The following is a 20245-nucleotide window of genomic DNA, read 5'->3' as shown; positions in this document are numbered from 1 at the left end:
TATATATAAATTATAGACTATAAGTGTTCCAAGAACATGGTCAGGGTTGCGATCAAGAAGAAACAAAAAATAGCCCTCAACTATTTATTTGCCGATGTTTGAACCATGATTGTAGGTCTTGATCAGTGTTGATATGGCAGGAACAGATATAAACAAAGGACTGAATAACATTTTGAAGAATATGATTCAAAAATACAATTTTTTTTAATATAGCATAATGTCAGTTCTTAGAACAATAGGTTTTGGTTACAGAAGCATGCAAATTTAGTAACAGATGATTGTTAAAGGGTTTTTTCTTTCGATTTTATAACAAGCCTTGTAGAATATCACAAGAAAAAATAATCTGTTTCAAAAGCAGTTTTCACATGTTATTTAGCCATTTTTGGAAAAATTCCCTTTACCTCATATAATATAGTCACAAAACTATTAATTAACAAAATAAAAAATTAATTTGGTTATTTTTGGAACGTAATACCTCAATTAATTGTATTAACACGATAAATCAATTGAACTTATTATGAATTAATATATTTAGTTACTTCATTAGGATCTATTTAAAAAAAAAAAAACTAATGTACTTTCTAGGAGAGGTTGGAAATAGCAAGAGAAAAAATTGAATTAGAACGAAGAAAAGCGCAGCTTGAATTGATACTACCTGAATTGAATCCTGCTGAAGAACTTACTATTAATCCCTCTAAGGTTATTATTATTATTATATACAATTATTTGCTTTTCTATCTTTAAAAAATTCTTTTCATATTTTAACCAATGATACAGTTTTTTCATAGAGCATAAAGTTAGTTGTTAGAATAACAGTTTTTAGTTATAGATGTATTGTTAATTTAGTATCAGATGGCTATTAAACATTTTTTTTGTCTTATGATTGCATTGTTTGTTTTTTACTTCATTTTTTTTTTTTATCTATACATGATTTTAAGTCACGAGTACATGAAAACGCTGTTAACAACTACATAACTGGTTACATTTATTTTTTATAGTGATCTATATTTATTTTCAAAATAGTTAAATATTTTTTATAGGTTGTCAAAATTAATTATTTGATTATTCAATTAAAGAATATTGGTTGTGCATTGTCCTAGATTTATTTTTATAAACAATTTTATCGTCATTTAAATACAGTGGTATTTAATTCACCATTATTATTACTTTCCTTACCACCCACATAGGTTGGGAGAGTACTGTGGTTGAGTTGAATTAAGAATTCAAATTAACCACAATACTCTCCCCACTTTAATTGAAAAATAATACATAATCCAAAAATCTCTGGTATCCACCGAATAAAGAAAACATACGATAAATTATATTTAAATGAATAATCCAAATACAGTGCTTGACCTTGAAGTTAATTTTGAACTTATTTATCATGTTGGAACTATTTTTATGGTTAATTAATTTAATAGAAATTAGATATGTTCTGTTCTTTATTTATTTTCTATTAATTTCATTATTTGTGATTATTTTGTAGGTTTTCGTCGATCCAAAAGCGGTTATTATGAGATTAAAGGCTGAAAAAGAACTTGAGTCATTTATGACAGCTCGTAAATGACATGTAAATTTTATTTTTATAATATGCTGCAGTTGTCTTCAAATCCTTGTACATTATATTGTTCCAGACTATTTTTTGTCTTGATACTATTTTTCCCCTGCACGTGATAGAAAAACTATGTTTATTGGTTTTACTTATCTATTTTATTTCTTTTAAGGTAAGAACAGTATTATTTAAATTTAAAAATTTGTGGTGTTCATCTTTATTATACTTTGTCATGTGTTTATGTGTGTGCCAATACCTTTATAATCACCATTGGCAAGTTTTCCATTTTTGTAAATTTTTCTATAAGTAAAATAAAGTGGTTTAAGATGTATAAATTTTTATTATGTTTTCCCAACATCAAAATATAGATTAAAATAGAACTACATCATTCACTACTTTTCTCTCTAGCATTAGATGAAAGATTCTTTTTTCTGATTTCTCATTCTTCCATTGAGCCTCTAAAAATATTAAAAAATAAAATAAAATTAATTAACAATGGAAACTATAGTTATCAGTTATCAATTAAATGATGGATGGCCAACTTACATATGAGCATAATTTAGACTTTTGGTGTCAAAACTGTCATCATTTTGAACAGATCCGTTATTGAGAATCTTGTCTAATTTTGTTATAATTTGTGAAAAAGATGGTCGGTTATATGGTTTTTCTTTCCAGCACAAAGTCATTATTTCATACCTATTGAGCAAAGCATTTAGTACTGGTACTTTACAAAATTTTGGTATAATTTGTGGTTTAAAATATTAAAGTGAGCAATATCTTTAGACATAGCCTGCCTTTAATTTTTAATTAACTTATAGCACCAACTAGTGTAGATTTGTGTTATATAAAATAAACACTATCGAGGCCAGAAGTTTACTTTTTTCTGTTTATTTGTCTTACTGTTCAGATCCTCTTCGGGAGATACGATCATGATCATCATTTCCACAGAACATGACCATTTCCATCCATGACTCCTCTGTGACAAAGGACTGTTTCTGGAGCCACTCTCTTTGTGGTGGTGTCTCTGAAGAGTTTGTAATTTAGAAGTGAATCAATGATTCAGGGATGACATTCAGTATGCCGATCTGTTAATAAACTATGGTGCTAGTGGTATAAAAGCATCAACTGTCAAGAAAATTAGACTGATCCTAAGAGAAAAAGTTAAGGATTGGAGCAAATTCAAATGGTAAGAAATATTTTAAATCAAAGCAATAGGCTAATAAATTCATTTATGGCAGGAAGGTTCTTACTTCTTAGAATGGACAAATATTCTGTAATTAAATATAAACTATGGTCCTCTCTGAGGATTTATAGGAACCAGAATCCTGGTAAACAGAGATGTTAGACACATTTGCCGCTGAATCTCCAGCTATGCCCAAACAATATAATCTTTGTCACCTGTTGTCACAATAATATCAAAATTCAACTATCCAAACTGTTGGAAAAGAAAAATCATACATTTTTGTAAAATTATATTGCCTAAATACAGAGTTCTCGACAAATTTTGTTTAAATTTAGTGCAACAAAAAAGGAAGACCTATTAGTAGACCGCATAATAAAATTTAAAACGTTTATCAGGATCAGAGCATCAAGATACAGACAGAGAAAGAGAACATGTATGAAAAATCTATTTCTTACTTACAGATGATGTATACAGAGGACTACGACGAAAAACAATGTTCAGTTAATATTTAATTAGGAATTAAAAATACATTTTGAGAAGAATTATGTAGACGCTAAGAAACATTTTGATAGATTAGTAAACCAAGATGGCATCCATTCATATTTCCAATCAATGTAATCCCAAAAAATATTCATGTGATCTAACTATCTAAAAGGATGAGCCAAAGGAAAATTATTCTCTTATTTACTTCGATAAGTTCACACAATCATTACTAAATATATCTAACTTACACTTGACCATTGCATGATGGTGGCTTCTCCATCCTATAGCCTGTCTTTAGCAGCTTGTAGACCTGAGCCGAGGGAATGGAAGGATAAGGGGCTCCTCCGAGGGTCATGACTTCCCAAAGGAGAATTCCAAAAGACCATCTATAAAATTAAAACAAAGTGATGATTATTATTTTATTGCTGTTTATTATATTTTAAGAAACTCAAATTACACATCACTCTGCGAAGTAAATATATGGTGAGACAAAGATTCTATGGCCATCCACTTTATTGGGAGCTTGGAGACTCTTTTCTTCCTGTAAATAGACTCCTCATAGATGTCCCGGCTTAGGCCGAAGTCAGATATCTTAGCCATGAGATCTAAAGTCAAGAGAATGTTTCTTGTCGCTAGGTCTCGATGAATTATTTTATTATTGGTCAAGTATTCCTGTAACAACTGTTCTCTAAATGATTTGTTCCAAAGAGCATTGCATTTTCAACTTAATAATAGGATATAGGAAATTTTAAAAAAATATATGAAAATTTACCATTCCAGTAGCTACTTGTCTTGTCAGATAAAGTAAATCTACAATATTCAACTTGAGGTGTTTCTGCTCAACTTCTGAAACTTACTTTTATTTTATAGAGACATAAAAAATTTCTAAAGCATAGTAGGAAATATTTTATGAATAAATACCTGTTCGCTCATAGATCATGTTTGATACAATGTTGCTGTCTTGAAATCCTTGAAAACATTTTAATTAATGATCATTTTTTTATTATATAGATGAGATGGATTTCTAAATAGGAATATGTTGTTTGTTCATTATTATTATTTTTGAGCACTTTTAATCTTGTATTTAAGTTGAAAAATAAACATAACGGTTAAAATTTAGCATCTTTGAGATGGTTTGATAGTTATGTAGGAGTATGTTATTGTTGTAGAAAATAGGTTTTATTATTTGAATTGTAAAATAAAACAGTTGATGGCGACACTGCTCTGGCATGGGATACCTTGCGTCCCTTAGGGCTAGAACAGTCGTGGCGTCTATTGGTGAAAACACACTCTCATTGTCTTTATTTATAAAACCTTCCCTAAATTCGACAACAGTTATTCTGTTTTTGATTCTAACACTTGTTAACTGTTTTTTAACTAGTATGAAAGCTACTCTGCTAGTTTTAATGTCCTGAATAAGATCATAATTATTTATTTGGTGTAATGTAACAATAATTAATATTTTTATTTAGCATATGAAGGGCTCCTCCTAAAATGGCTCTAATTGACAAAATTAAACTAATAGATTTTTCAATATATATAGGTCCTTTCTGATATAATCTCAATGGTACTGTGGTATTCTGTAGGTTGAATTATAATCTCTTTGTCATCTAATATGATGAAGGGTACTAACAGTTAGAAAGATTACATTTATCTGAAAAATGGTTGAACTTCTGGGCAATTCACCTGTACCTTGTGTGTTAAAAAAGATAAATTATGGTAAAAAAATGAAAAATAAATTATGAAAATTAGCATCATGTAAAAAACAAAATTTCAAAGGATAGTGGGAAACTTACTTTGGCTCAAAAGAAAAATTGCTCCCAGAAGCACATTGTGTAAAAAGATAAGGTTTTAGATAAACATTGTAACAATTTTTAAAGCATCTTTAAGTTGACTACATATTTGTTAGTGATCCTAACCAGTTACCATTTCATCTTCAGGTTATTTTATAAAAAAACTACTATTGAAATGAAATGAAAAAATAACTTTATTCTGGGACATATGTCCCCTAAGAATAAATACATGGTTCATATAGTGAGATTTTTTCTGGCGAGTGTTTACAAATTTTCAGATAGTAGAATGAAATTACATTGGTATATTGGCTTTACTACTGTTTATAATGGTAATCAATACCTGCCTATTTATTTGATTACAAAGATGTGGAGGTTTGGTTATTCAATAAATGAAGGAATAGGTGTTGTTTAAAGGAGAGAATGGATGAGGACTGGCGAATGGAGATGGGAAGAGAATTCCAGAGGGAGGTTGCACGTATGACAAAGGATTTGCTAAAGAAGGAGATTCTATAGCAGGGCATATATAAATCATTCGGATGGGATCTGGTGTTTAATGAGTGGAATGATGAACGAAGAGTGAGGAGATCTAGGATATAGGTAGGTTTTTTGATGTTAGGAACTTGGAATAGAAAAACACCAAGAAGGTATTGCCTTCAGGAGGTTGGATAGAGGCCACCTCAACTCACACCTCAACTCGGAATACCAGCGGGAGACTTGAGAGCGCCTAGGGAACCCAAAGATAAATCTTACAAAACAATTCATGAGTCTCTTCAGTCTCAACTCTAGTCCTGCAGATAGCCCTCCATACACCAAGGATCCATAGTCAAAGTGGGGGAAGATGAGAGAGGATACTAGGAGCTAACGAGTGTTCTGAGGAATGGAATTACGGAATTTTAGGAATTGTTTGAGTACAGTTATGGATTTGCGTGGAGAGGTGTTGATCAAAGGTGACACCAAGGTTTTTTATTGTAGGATAGAAGTGAATCGGTTGGTTGTTAAGGAATAGTAGAGGACAGTAAGGAAGGGTATGAAGGAGGCGCTTGGAACCGATAAGAATGCCCTTCGTTTTTTTGGCATTCACCTTCAAATCATTGTTAGACACCCATGCGTTAATGCTGTCAATATCTTCCTGTATCTTTTGGATGGCCTCAAGCATTTCGGAGGGATGGAAGGACAGATAGATTTAAATTATTATGATATCTAATATAACAACTCAAATATTTTATTTCAAATTTTGAATATATTAATCCATTGGATTATTTAATTTAATACAAAAATTTAATTTCAAACACTGTCTTCTAAATTTTATTGGAACAATTTTTTTCAAAAATTACATAGGTAAAATATGCCTCATGCCTGCTCATGTTCATGCCTGCTGTATTGAGAAGAGAATAAAATAGATCTCCTAGTCTTTGATAAGAAAGAAGATAAGAAAACACAAACACACTGATCATTTATATCCTATCCACCTCTCCTTAGTTTTGTTATAATCCATAATTCCAAGATTTGGACAGTTTATTTATAAAATTCATACAATTCAACGTCATTCATTTTCAAAATAAAATTAATAAATGTTGCTTAAAATAAGTAATTACTCTGTGGCTAATAATAGTCACAATTTTCCTTAATTGTAATTAAGAAGTTCTTCTATTAATGATGGCTTAAACTGACTGTTGTATATAATAGGAAAATTAATTGAAACTAATGATTTACTAACTTTTCAGCCATTATGTCGAGTTATGGGCAAAAAAAAGTAAAACTTAATTTTAAACAATTAAAATTCTGGCACTAAGTAAATACAAATGTTACTATTTATTGCAAGACAAAGAGTATAATGAAGTGCTATTACAATCCCTCTTTACCTGGGTCAGTCTATCCTATTAGATAAAGAAATGGTCTGGGTGGACCACTCTATTCCAGACAAGTCTATTTTAGGATTAATTAGTTATTACAGTTTAAACTGCTAATTGTTGTAAATAATTTATCCTATTTCTAGAATAATATATTTAGATATTGCTATAACATACTGTTTGTTTCGGCAAAATCACTGTTGACAAGTTCCTGTATCAATAGTTTGGTTTTCCGTGCCTGAAAAAAAGAAGTACAATTCAATTAATGTTTTCAATTGAAGGATAGAGGTCTAATACAAAGAAAGTAAGAACAAACAAAGCTACTAAATTGTACTTTATATTGGATTAAAAAATCTTGTTTTTTTTTAAATATTTCATTAAATATGTGTAAGATTAAAGCAGGATAACTGATAGATGTAATTTTATAATAAATAAATTTATCATATAAATATATACTTCTCTGAGGAAGTTTTGTAAGTCACCAAGAGCACAGTACTCAACCACTAGAAATTTTTCGTTTGGGCAGTAACCAATTAAAGAAACCAAATTTTCATGTTTGCCGACCGTTCTCATTACTTCCACCTCTTCTTGAAAACTTTCAATGTCTTCCTTTGTTGCATTACCTAAATGTAAAGTTTTCTGTATAATGTAACAATTAAATACAGTACATGACCCAAATAAGGCCCATCTTTAATTATTTTTTTGTAAGCACTTATAATTTTATTATATATTTTAAAACAATTGCATATTTAAGTTGTTTTTTTTACAATGGTTAAACTTTCTTTCCTAAAGATTTATGCGTTTTTAATACCTTTTTTCAAAATTCTAGGTTTTCCATGATTTCAATAACAGATCTCACTCCTAATGAGGCTCAGATACTATTATTTCTTATTATAGAAATAATATTATGAGTCCCTTTTGATTTTTCTTGCCACTTTTCTTAACAATCACATTAAGTAAGTTTATTTTTTTTATAATTTATTTTAATTGTTAATTACAACAAAAAGTTGTAATTCAAAGAAGAATTATAAAGAACTCCCTGGTCCAAAAACAATACTACCCTTCATGTATATTACATTGACATTTTAAACACAAAACCATTTCTTTTTGTGGTTTTAATTTCTAATCTAATCTAAAATAGTTGTCTATTTTTACTTACCTATATATGGAATGTATAGTTAGGGGAAGTATTGCAATTGTGGCAAATTTCAAATTTTGGTTTTTGACTGGAATACAGGTTTTAAGGTCCTCCGAGTCCAAATAACCAATTCTCTAAAAATGGTCTATGTGTATTTGAACAGTCTAGCTCAGAAACGAAAAGTTGTACGAAACTGAAATTATATATGTAAGGCGGTTATATGCTATGGATGTGACAGCATTTTTTAATATTATTGGCTCACCGGAAGTGCCATATTATTTGCACATAGTCCATGGCATTGTAATCTATTGTTGCAGTATTTATTTCAAGGCTGTAACAGCGTTAGTAACCATTTTTTATACAAGAAACCCTTGAATAAATATTTTTTTAACAGCAGAAAAATAAAAAATGTTCATTCAAAAATTTTTTTAGTAAAATTTTACTTTTATTTTTCTATATATGAAAAATATGAAGAGAAGTATTATCTTCTTGAATAATAAAGAAATAGCTGGTTTGTTATACACAAGTGCATACAAAGAAAGTTATTCCCACCCTACTAAAACCCCCAAGGAGTGATGGTCCTATATCACTTTTGAAATATATGCTTAAAACAGAAAGAGGAGACTTTAAGATACTTAAATAGAGCAATATTTAAAAAGTGCCTGAAATTGGCAAACGGAACTGAAACCCTCATCTCCCGACCTCCGTGGTAGCCTTACTTTTCTGACTTCTATTGCCAGACAATTATTGCGAGTAGGTTGGTCAAAGTACAACATGTTACAATCTCACAAGAGGAGACCTTAACACAAAAAAAAAGGCAATCCTTCCCGGATGGACTTACACTCTCAGGAAGCGACGGTTCTATATCACTTTTGAAATATTTGTATAAAACGGGAATTAAAAAACGGCATGAATATGGTACCCAGCAGTATTTTACTATGGTACTATCAGAATTTTAAATAAAATTGTCAATTACCAAAAATAATTTTCACTCCTTTCAAAGTTTACTTGTGGGCTTTAATTGGAAGAACTGGTTTGTTTGGTTTTCAGAAAAAGTTGTATGTTTGTGTAAAAATTACAATGAATGTGACTAATTCTAGAGATTACAAGCTTATGCAATACATTTACTTATCAGAATTCTTCGGCAGGAATGTGGTATGTTTGTTGTATGCCATTGTATTCAATGGTAAAGAATTAGTAGCTCTCTGTAAATAGTACATTAGTACAAATGTGATGGTACTTACTAAACAACTGAAAAATAACATTCCAGAATTATACCAAATGTAGTACAGATTTAGGTTTAACTTCTACATTCCAATATAATTCAGATAGAAATAAAAGTGGCTGACAGGCCTTATTTGGGTAGATACTTTATATTATACCTGAATTGAATGAAATATTTTCAATAAAACCATGAATTTGAATGGTTTAAGGTTTTTCCATAATATAAATCTAGTGGTTCTAACCACAAAATAAGTTATAATTTCTTGAATAATTAAATTAAGTCCACATACTATTAAAAAAACTATATAATTAGCTTTACTCTTGTACCAGTGCAGAAATATATTGAACTTAAATAAATCCTCTTCTTTTTTTATTTTTTATTTTTAGGGCATTTAAATTTTAAAAATGAACTTAGCAAGATGATTTTAGTTTTTAAAATGTTTAATGTATTTTTTAATTGGTTTAATTTCTTTATTTAATTCAATATCTCTATTACATGAACCTTACTTCTTAATGTTTTTACTGCCACTTGAGTTTCTTCTTTTTGCGTTTTTATTACAGCTTTGAAAACTACTCCAAATTCCCCTTTCCCAATCACTTCCTTCAACGTAATCATATTTGAGGTGATATCATATCCAATGTATTTATCTTTGGTTTCCTTCGCCTTCTTTACTCCATCAGATTTCTTCTCCATCTGTTTTCATGCCTCATTGTAATAATTTTATGTATAAGTTTATTTAAACAGCTTAAAAGAAATATTACTTTTGTTGTATGCCGCCCTAAACAATTCTGATATTGGGAGCATACCTGGCAAAAAATGAAAACAAAACTGCCCAATACTATTAATGTTAAGAACAGCATTACGATAATTATAGCCTGCCTTTCTGATACAGTGTCTTCCTTAGTTTCATTCTTTTTACCTATAAAGAAGGACATGATTACTAAAACTTTTAGAAGTATAATTCATTATTATTTTAAAATAATACCTTCTGTTTTCCGATTATTCATAATTTTACATTGATTTTTAAGTCTGATGAATGTTGCTGGGCTTTCTTTATTTTTAGCTATTGCTCGTAAATGTATTTCAAAACTCTTGCTAAAAGTGGTAGTATCAATGTCAAAGCTGTTTTCTTTCTACATTAAACAAAAACATTGGACAGCTATTATATCATTTTATCTTAATAGATTCTTATATTGTACTAGGTCATTACAAAAGCCTTCGTGAATGAATTCAGTAACCACATAAAAGTCTCCATTTTGATCCTTATTCCTTTCTGATTTATACAATGCATATACCATTGGACTGATGTGTACCAAGTAATTGAAAATGTTGGAAAATTTGTCATTGAAGGTTTTCTATGGCACAACTTGAAAGAAGGGCTAAGTAAATGCAGTAACTGAGGAAATTTTTGTGGCGAAAATGTTTGGCAGCATTTTCGTTCATGTGGTTTTATTCTGGAAACAGCAGCCTACAAGATAAAGTTAAATCAGGTCTCTCTTCAGATGTGGATGATGCTGAATTACTCCATTCTGTCAAGCAGCATATGTTTGGGTATTGCAAGGCCTACCAAGAGGTTCGTCAAGACCACTTTGCAAAAAAATTATGCTTTGTGTTTGGTGGAATTGTGAAGTTGTTTAGCTCTTGAAAATGAATGAAAAAATGATTTTATTCTGGGACAAATGTCCCCTAAGAATAAATACATGGTTACACGTTAGGATTAATTGTCTGGCAAACATCTAGAAAGTTTCAATATGCAGGTTAAAATTACATTAAAACATTCAGTTAAATTAAAATTTATAATGGTAATCAATATATGTACATTGTTCACATTGATGCAGAGGCTTGGTTATGTTGTAAGTGAAGGAATAGGTGTTCTTTAAAGGAAAGAATGGATGCGAATTGGGGAATAAAGATGGAAAGAGAATGGAGGTTGCAGGTATGAAAAAGAAATAGCTGAATGAGGCGGTTCTATGGTAGGGCATGTATAAATCAATTAGTTAGGATTTGGTGTTTAATGAATGGATGCATGAACAAAGAGTGAGGAGCTCAAGAATATAAGTAGGTTTTTTTATTTTAAAGACTTAAGGAGGTAAGAAGGTATTTTCTTCAGGAGGTTGAACCGAGCCACTTCAATTAGGAGACATGAGAGCGCCTTGGAAACCCAAAGATAAATCTTACAAAGCAATTCATGAGTCTCTTCAGTTTCAACTCTAGAACAGCAGATGGCCCTAGACGAAGGTAGTCAAAGTGCTCTTGATGCTGAGTTTTACTGTGAGCAAATCAAAAAAGTATATAGAGTTTTAAAAGTGAAGTACCACTCATTTTCAATCAGAATAAAATGAAATATCAACAAGGCAAAGCTTCCTGTCCATCCTTCACTTTTGGTCAAAGAAAAATTCTCAAGAATGGTGGATCTTAGTAATAAAGGTTTTACTGTGTTTCAGTTTTTGTTGTTTTTTTAATTGTAAATAGCTTTATTTTAAGATAAATTATTTGTTGTATCTCTGGAAATAATTTTAAAACAGTATAGTTTTAGTTGTTGCAACTTCCACATTGCTCGAATAATTAAAAGTGTTACAAATTAACATTTCATATAATCTTGTTTATGTTGACATCTAGTAAGACCACACTTGTTATATATTGAAGAATTTTAATATGTTGATCTTATCCTGAAATGTAAATTATACTTATATTAAATACAAAGGCTCTTGCAATAATCTATTATTTCATTAAAAAAATATTCAACATTTCTTTGCCTTCTTACAATAGCTTTATTGTTAGCAATATAAAAGGTTATCAAATGAAATTATTAATTAAATAAATACTCGAAAACTATGACAAAGTCTCCTTTCTCAAAAACTTCATTCAGTTTTAAGAGGATGCAGCCAATATCAGTGAATGGTATTTACATTGTGTTAAACATTTCTGTAATTTTAAAATATCCTATATGAAATTTAGTCTAATACTAATATTTTATATATTACTCTAATAAGTCTCGATTTATGTATTTTGTTTTCAGTTTCACCCATAAAGTCTCCAGGGACTCCGATTGGTTTAATATTTTAAAATTATAGAAAATATAATATCATTAATTGTAGATAATTAGCTATAAAAAAACATTGATTATAATATTCTATTTTGTTAATGATAATGTTTTGCATGATTTATTTTACCAAATGCCTTAAAATGATTGTTACTAAACTATGTAAAACTGCATAGCATTTGAAAAGAATCTTTCTGTTAAATGAGAAATCACTCTGAATATGAAATTAAAAAGTTTCAAAATTCTGATTATTATTCTAACCTTCAAGTATCAAGTAAACAAGAGCAAATGTGTTCATTAAAGTCATTTCATTTCCTATGCATTAGGTATCTATTTAAAATTCAGTTAATATAAATGTCAGTCAAATGGAAGGTATAAATAAATTTTGTAAAGTACCTTTACGAAAAAAAATAATGAGATAGAGTGAAATAAGTAAATCTTGTTAAATGCTTCCTCGATCTTCAAATTGCTAATGGTGTAGGCCATTGAACTTTTGGATCAGAGGAGGAAGATGATTGCATATATTTCGAAGAGTAAGTTCAAGAGTTGAATAAAGAAAAAAATTAAATCAGTACTGCTACTATCCATGAAGGTCAGGGGTGCAGTACTTTGTAAGGAAGTACTGTTACTAGACCAATGGTTGTGCAAGGAGGTGATTTAGTCAGAATTACGCTCGACCACCAAATTTGTACCCAATTAAGAGTACCCACTTCATGTGGCTGGGTGGAACCTGGAGGGCTCCCGAACCCACAGAGCTAACTAATGGCTACAGTGAAACTAAAAATTATTATCTGCCACTATCAGATTTGAACCTGGATCCTTGGAGTTTGTAGCACAGTGCCTTACCACTGAGCCACCCCACTCCAAAGAGCTGAGCAATTTAAAGCAAATTTCTTGTTGTCACATTACCCCATTGATTGTAAAATTTAACTGGGCACCATTTGTTAACATTATAATTTTTACTAAATATGAATCAGGAAATTTATGTGGAGTCATCCACATTATAATGGCTTTACATTCTTCAAAATATGCACTCAAATTTGACGGTTTTACAGGTCCTAGAAAAAAATAAAACAAATAAAATAATTATTAACTGTAAATCAAAGAAGAAAAAATGGGTCATGTCAATGCTTTTGTATTTAACTCACCACAAATATTATAGTCATAATTATTTATTTCATTGCATGAAGGTGTTTTAAAATTGATCAGATAGTATTCACTTGCATAAAATTCAGTTTCAGCATACAATTGAATCACGTATTCCATTGAATAAAATAAATTATTTATTTTTACATGATACAAGTCTTCTACCTGTTAACAAATTTTTGTTTTTAATTTTTAAAAAAATAAATAAATTATGACATTGTAAATGTTTTCTTACAGTTGGTATTATTTCTTCTACTTCTTGCTTCCCTATGGTCCCAATAACTATGTGGTATCCGCAAACAAGTTCTTGAAGTAAAGAAATGAATTAATGACTAGCATAGATTCTTAACAATGAGTGTTTGAAACACTAGCTTTGAATTAATGAACTGCTTAGTCCAGTACTTTCAATATGAACATTAGTTATATGCTTCGCTAAAACTTATTTATTTTATACTATTGTCTTAAGAACACTTGCTTTATCATATATTGTATTCTATTTATCATAAATTTACAATGACAGCTGACAGTCATCAGAAATCGAAAGAACATATTATGTTACCAAAATTTGAATTAGAGAAAAACTGGATTTCTTCTACTTTCTCTTTCTTTTCCTCTTTGTACCATTTCCAGCATCCAACAAATTCTCTTTGCCTGGGTAAGAGATTTCCCTCTACTTTCTCCTATTCTCTTTATATAATCCTCGAAGGGAATTCTCAGGTCCTCCTTGAAATTGGATTATTCCTGATGTTATCATTATAATTCTTCCTTTTATCAAAAGTTATAATGTAGTTTAATATAAGTAATTTTTTTCAAATACTGCTCTGCTTGTTGTAGGTAGTTGTTTTCAAAGTAAGATAATACAAAATGTTAAGCTGGGATATGGAGCGGATCAGGAAGGCTATATTCACTATAATTATTTTTGACATAATTATCTTCTTAAGATTCCAATATACATTGACAAATATAAGATTATTAAATGTAGTAAGTATTGAAAGTGTTTACTTATAACAATATAAGAAAGCCTAAGGCCATATTAAAGGCTGGGAGTGGCGACTATACACTGATTCCTTGTTTTACTGAGTCTTATTATTTAACTCAATATAAGTAAATAAATTTCTATCATTTTAGATCTTTAATTGCATGAAAGTATCATATTATAATTTTATCTTAATTGTATGAAAGTATTATATTATAGTTTTATATTACCTTATCAAAACATATCACCGACTGTCAAGAGTTAATAAAATAACAAAAAGTAATAGCCATGAGTGAAAATGCTTATACATAGAAAACTTATAGAAGAAATGATCTAAAAAAAATTATGACTGATTGTTGAAGATGGCATTGAATTATACTATGTCTGTCTTATATATCAAATAAAATTGTTTCTAGAAAGTCTTTGCATACTTCACCATTATGACCTAACAGCCCTAAAGTTTCATAAAAACATTATTTAGTGGTTTAGGAGCACAAGGGGTGGTTGGCGTTGTGGGTTGTAGAAAAAACTTTCTAGTACTAAGGTTGACCCAAATCAGGTACATCAACTGAGTTGATAAAAAATATATATATTGTAGAGATCTTTTTGTATTGATAGGAATAATATAAATACAAAAATATGTAATTAGTTGTCATAGAAATGAAGTAAACGCTAAAATGTATATGGAAGGTAAAAGGAGAGAATATTGTAAAAAATATGGACAATATATTCCTGAATATTCCAGCTTAGTTTTGCTGTGTGTGCAATTATTATTTGATACAGTAATTAAATGTTTTGATGTTTAAATTTATTATTATATAGTTTTAATGATAATTATTTGTACTGTAAAAATACAATTCCTTTCAATTGAATTATTATGGGTGTTTTGTAAACAATAATATTAAATCTATTTTAAAGTGTTTTAAAAACTTAAATATTGGTAATTTTTTTTCATATTGGTTGTAGGTTTTTAATTCTTAGTCGGCTCAAGGTTGCAGATAAAAGGAAATGCAATGTTTGTTTTGTTGAATGGATGCCTGTGAGATTGTGTATATTTCTAACATTAAATGTGACGAAAAAAGTCATGTAAATATAATATAAACATTTAGAACACAATTATTAATTTCATTTTTTCTTTACTGTATTTTATTCTTGGTCTTCAACTTAGAAATAAAAAAACAATTAATTATTTTCAATATTAAATCTTGGCTTGATTAACACTTTATATTCTCAAGACCAGAAAAAAAAAACAATTTTTGTTATTTAAAGATTTTTTAAAAAAAAGTGTTTTTCAAATATGGAAAAAGACAATTTTAATAGCATAAATTATCTAATCTGGAAATAGCAATTTATGTCAAAGAGCTTGTGTGGAAACAAGTGTATAGATTAAAAAAAATTAATTTACAAAACATAATATCTAGAAGATGATGGTGATTGGGGTCATCGAAATGAAACATATAAGATTGATATGCTCACAGAACTAAATTTCAACCATTAGAGACATAATAAAATATAATTTCTTAAAATAAAAAGAAAGATTTTGAATCAAATATGTAGTTCCCTTCACCATGAAGCATTTTAAAAGGTAAAGTCGATGCATTAGTTTCCTTCTTACCTGAAATTGGTTCCCAATTAAGTGTTGTTGTCAAATATGTTCCATGTGGTACAAAATCTGTAATCCAGGCTTTCTTGATCTCACTTAGTGACTTGTTCCCTTCAATATTGTTAGTTTTAAGAATATCTTAATATTAGTTTTAAGAATGCATAATTAAATCTTTTTTTTTTTTTTGGCTTAAGTCCTACATTGAGGACCTATACAGCTATAGTTAAATCTTATGTAACTTACTGGGCAATGTGTAAAGTACTTCCGATTCCATTATTACACCTGTTGGCTTTCCATCACTAAATATTTTAATACGAAATATATATCCTCCTGTTAAATTCTTAATAGATACAAAGTTCTTGTCAGGTATTTTTGCAATCTGTTTTAACAATACTAGGATTTAAAACATTATTTAAAAAAAAATTAGCTTTATTAAGTTAATTTTGGGGGCTGTTACAATTGTTTCCTGTTTCCAGTTTTCACTGAACTGAGGTCGATATTCAATCAAATATTTTGAGTCATTTTGTCGACTTTCCAGCCAGGATACCACAAGTTTGTTTTCATCACGGCAAAGTAAATTAGGCTTGTTTTCTGGAAAGAGTTTTTAAAGTTATTTTTGAAAAATCATTAAGTTGTGATGAGATACAGTGAAACTTCTCCTATTTATGGATATTCTTTCATTACCAACTGGCTGGCTACCAAAGGTTTTTAGCTTCTGCCTAGGGAACAGAGACATTATTAAGCTCAGTATTTTAATTCTCTGTAACAGTTTCCAAGAAGTTCTATTTTATATTCATTGTATTAACTATTAGTATAAGTTGTTCACTTACACCATTAACCCAATGATATTGATGGTTCACTAACACAAAAACTACAACAAAGGGTTCTCTTTTTAAGGAATATTATTTGAAAAGTTCTAATTTTTTATAAAAGAGAGAATTTTGATAGTATTGTTTGTAAAGTTAGCGGAAATGTACTTAGCACCACTGTGAAGTAAGCCATAAATATGTATATTTTCTATTTTTAATAAGTATAATTATAATATTATACTTTTTTCTTTAAAAATCTGTTTTTTCCTTTTAACTTCTCTTAAGGTGGGCACTTATCTCTACACATAAAATATTTCTCGTATTTGTCCATTATAGGGAAGCTTCACAGTATATTAAATTAATTATATATTTGGGGTTTTTAAAATTGGCCTATTTAGCTTCTGCATAACAGACACTTATAGGAAAGATGATTTTATCCGTTATACAGACCTGACCATTCAGAAAGGGTTAGTGTAAAAAGAACACTATAATATCACAATAAAATCGTAATTCCAAAAAATCCAATATTATGATTTTGCAATATTTAAAAAAAAATTAACCTGCTTCTATAGACATTTCATCCGACCAAAATTTTGTGGGACACTCTTATTGCATATAATATCAATTACATTCAAATTATATATAATAAATAGGTGGATATAAGTTGAATTTCCCAGACAACACTGAGATAATATGGAATTGTGTCAAATTAATAGGAAATTTGCTTCATAATGTTCATGTAATCGAGTATACTGTAATATGCTCTTTTTGAGTAAATAGTATATTTTGATGTATAAAGGGTTTTATTGTATGTATCATTTTAATATTGTTATTTGTTATTTTAAATCAAAAAGCAAGCTAACCAGTTTTCTTTGTCTAAAAGAAATACGCTGCTTCAAAACAACAAAAGATGGCGGTGCGCGTCCTTCCAAAGTGTTCGTTGGGTTGGTTGTGTTAAGATGGATTGAAGATTTTCAACCTTTGTTGTTTCTATACAGTAATTATAAAAAAAGAAAAATCAAATAAGAAATAGAAAAGCATAACAATTGTCAATAGACTGTTCGCATCACAAACCATAGCAAGTAAAGCGGAGCGATTGTAACACAATCGATTATTTTGGATTGATCAGTAAACATCGAAGATAGAGGAGAGGAAATGTGCATTGTGAGTTTGGATTGCCTGGTGAGAGGACGTACTTCGGCTGGAAGCCATTTTGGACGCTAGGACAATAACATTATAAACAAAGAAGATTGTGAACTTGGTTAGTTTTGTTACACCTAAATTTAAATACAATTGTAAAAGAGATATTAATTTAATTAAGTTAATAGTAAAAGTGTCTGTTTTTCTGATTGCCTAGAAATCTGCCCTGAGATTAAGAGTCTTTTATATTATATAATTAAAAATAAAATTCTATTATCCATTTAGTATTAAAGTTCTTAATTTGAACCCAAAGTATCTCTTATATTTGAAAAAAGTTAAAAAACGATAAAAATTCTTTTTATTTTAAATTTTAATAATTTTAAAATTATTACATTTTGTCGCCCATCAGGTGTGGCCTAATTCTTTACAAATTAGGTCAGGGCAATCAGAACACAGCCTTTAGAAGGGTTATTTTTTAATAAGTTTTGTATACATTTTTTATAACTTAAGTAGTTAATGTTAATGATGGAGGATAATGTTAGGACAACTGATTGTAGAGATCCTAAAGAGGTGATTCTTGGAAATTTGTATGATATGGTGGTAGTATTAAATGAAAATGATGAAGATAATGTTGTCCAAAACATTAGAGGTAGTAATGACTTACCGGTAGAAAATAGTGTACATGAAAATGAATTAGTGAGAGCAAATTCAAAGGTGGATAATTTTGATAATAAAGCCATGTTTCAACAATTAATGATGATTTTAGCCGATATGAAGGGTGAGTTAAAAGATGATATGAAGAAAATGAAGGGTGATTTACAAGATTATATGAACAAAATGAAGGGTGATATACAAGATGATATGAACAAAGTGAGGGATCGAATGGAAGAAATGAACATGGAGTTACGTGAAGATAACAGGGTAAGATTAACAGAGTTAGAAAATACAGTAGATAAAAAAATTGAAGAAGTTGAAACAAATTTAACTGCAAAATTGACAGAACAAAACATTGAACTATCTGAAAAAATTGATGAATGTCGTATGGAAGAAAATAAAACGAGAGGTTTGGTAGCTGATTTAGAATTAAAACATAAACGGGATGTGGAACAGCTAAGCCAGGAGATAAGGGTGAGCCGAAATGTTAGAGTTTTAGGGGAAGTAACTCAGGGAACATTCATAAATACGGAAAGTGTTGGGAAATTAAAATTTAGGGATAATAGGCAGGATGATCCATTTGAGTTCATTTTAAAATTAAAATCACAAATAAAATTGTATATGAGCTGGGAAGAAATTAAGGAAATAATTCAGTCACATCTTTTAGAGTCTGCGTATTGTTGGTTTTTAATAAATCAAAACAAGTTTCATAATTTCCAAGTGTTTATGGATGAATTTATATCTAATTTTGGGAGTAAAACCTATAAAGCCTACCTTTTAGGAATTTTAAATGGGGATTATTTAAATTTTGAGAAGATGAGTCCTACAGAATATTTAACTCATTTCTCAACAAGAATGATCACGGCAAAAATCTTTGAGGAGAACACTCTGTGTAGTCTTTTTAACAGACATTTTGGTGAACGGGTCTACAACATATGTATAAATAGACGTGTAGAAACAATATCAGAGCTATTTGATGTCTTAAATATGATACCAAGACATACTATGGTAAATGATCTTAGATCACCAGGAAATAACAGTTTTTTTTATAAGCGCCGACCATTTGCAAGTAACAGCAACTGTGACTATGTACCAAATACAGGTTTTAAAAAGCAGGAGAATGTTTCTAAACCCCATAGAGCTGCAAATAGTCATTTTAGTTACAATTGAGAAATTTGGAGACAGAAATAAAGAAAAATATAACAGTAATAAAAAATTTACATACTTCAAGATAGGGGAAGGGGATATGGTGTTTGTGAAGGCCTTAAGGATACCATTGCCAGGTGTGGTAAATGCCAAATACTACCGCTTTTTGAAGGACCATATAAAATCGTGAACAAGTTGGGAAAGTATTCATTTGTTATAGCTGATCCAAATAATGGTAGTACACGGGGTCTATTTCATACCAGTCTTTTGATACTTTTTCATGACTAGAAAAAAGTGTCACTTGATTGGTATTATCTTATCATTACATGAAATGGTTTTAATTTTGAGTAAAGAATGAATCCCTTTTTGCATATATTACTACTTAAGTTTAAAAAAAAAATAATAATAATATATACTTGTTTAGAACATAAATTTTGTATTGTAAATATGTATCAAATTATAAGTGAAATGTGAATCGGTTTTATCAAACTATGTTTTTAATAT

General features: G+C 29.4%; 2 protein-coding genes across 3 annotated transcripts in view; one reads left to right on the top strand and one right to left on the bottom strand.

Annotated features, from left to right (window-relative positions):
• The window catches only part of LOC106682772 (fas-binding factor 1), a 21277-nt gene extending 19548 nt beyond the window's left edge, over window positions 1–1729 (top strand). The window contains exons 20-21 of one of the 2 annotated variants that reach the window (XM_014423814.3): window positions 586–699; window positions 1487–1729. In XM_014423814.3, coding sequence (XP_014279300.1) covers window positions 586–699; window positions 1487–1567 — 195 coding nt within the window. In that variant the 3' untranslated portion in view covers window positions 1568–1729. The remainder of the gene's footprint in view (window positions 1–585; window positions 700–1486) is intronic. The other variant, XM_067044851.1, reaches the window with a different exon arrangement.
• A 147-nt stretch (window positions 1730–1876) lies between these two features.
• Window positions 1877–20245, bottom strand: part of tor (tyrosine protein kinase receptor torso) — a 20355-nt gene continuing 1986 nt past the window's right edge. The window contains exons 3-19 of the mRNA XM_067044856.1: window positions 16450–16583; window positions 16236–16371; window positions 16005–16103; window positions 13649–13719; window positions 13416–13578; window positions 13177–13325; window positions 10210–10357; window positions 10031–10143; window positions 9731–9917; window positions 7318–7484; window positions 7039–7099; window positions 4140–4187; window positions 3991–4064; window positions 3676–3890; window positions 3467–3604; window positions 2099–2248; window positions 1877–2010 (exon numbers count right to left, since the gene is read on the bottom strand). Coding sequence (XP_066900957.1) covers window positions 1992–2010; window positions 2099–2248; window positions 3467–3604; window positions 3676–3890; window positions 3991–4064; window positions 4140–4187; window positions 7039–7099; window positions 7318–7484; window positions 9731–9917; window positions 10031–10143; window positions 10210–10357; window positions 13177–13325; window positions 13416–13578; window positions 13649–13719; window positions 16005–16103; window positions 16236–16371; window positions 16450–16583 — 2072 coding nt within the window. The 3' untranslated portion in view covers window positions 1877–1991. The remainder of the gene's footprint in view (window positions 2011–2098; window positions 2249–3466; window positions 3605–3675; window positions 3891–3990; window positions 4065–4139; window positions 4188–7038; window positions 7100–7317; window positions 7485–9730; window positions 9918–10030; window positions 10144–10209; window positions 10358–13176; window positions 13326–13415; window positions 13579–13648; window positions 13720–16004; window positions 16104–16235; window positions 16372–16449; window positions 16584–20245) is intronic.

This window comes from Halyomorpha halys, unplaced genomic scaffold (assembly GCF_000696795.3).
Source record: "Halyomorpha halys isolate HHAL.00 unplaced genomic scaffold, Hhal_1.1 Scaffold441.1, whole genome shotgun sequence".
NCBI lineage: Eukaryota > Metazoa > Arthropoda > Insecta > Hemiptera > Pentatomidae > Halyomorpha > Halyomorpha halys.
The sequence above is the reverse complement of the archived record's forward strand: the minus strand, read 5'-3'. Positions and strand labels throughout refer to the sequence as shown.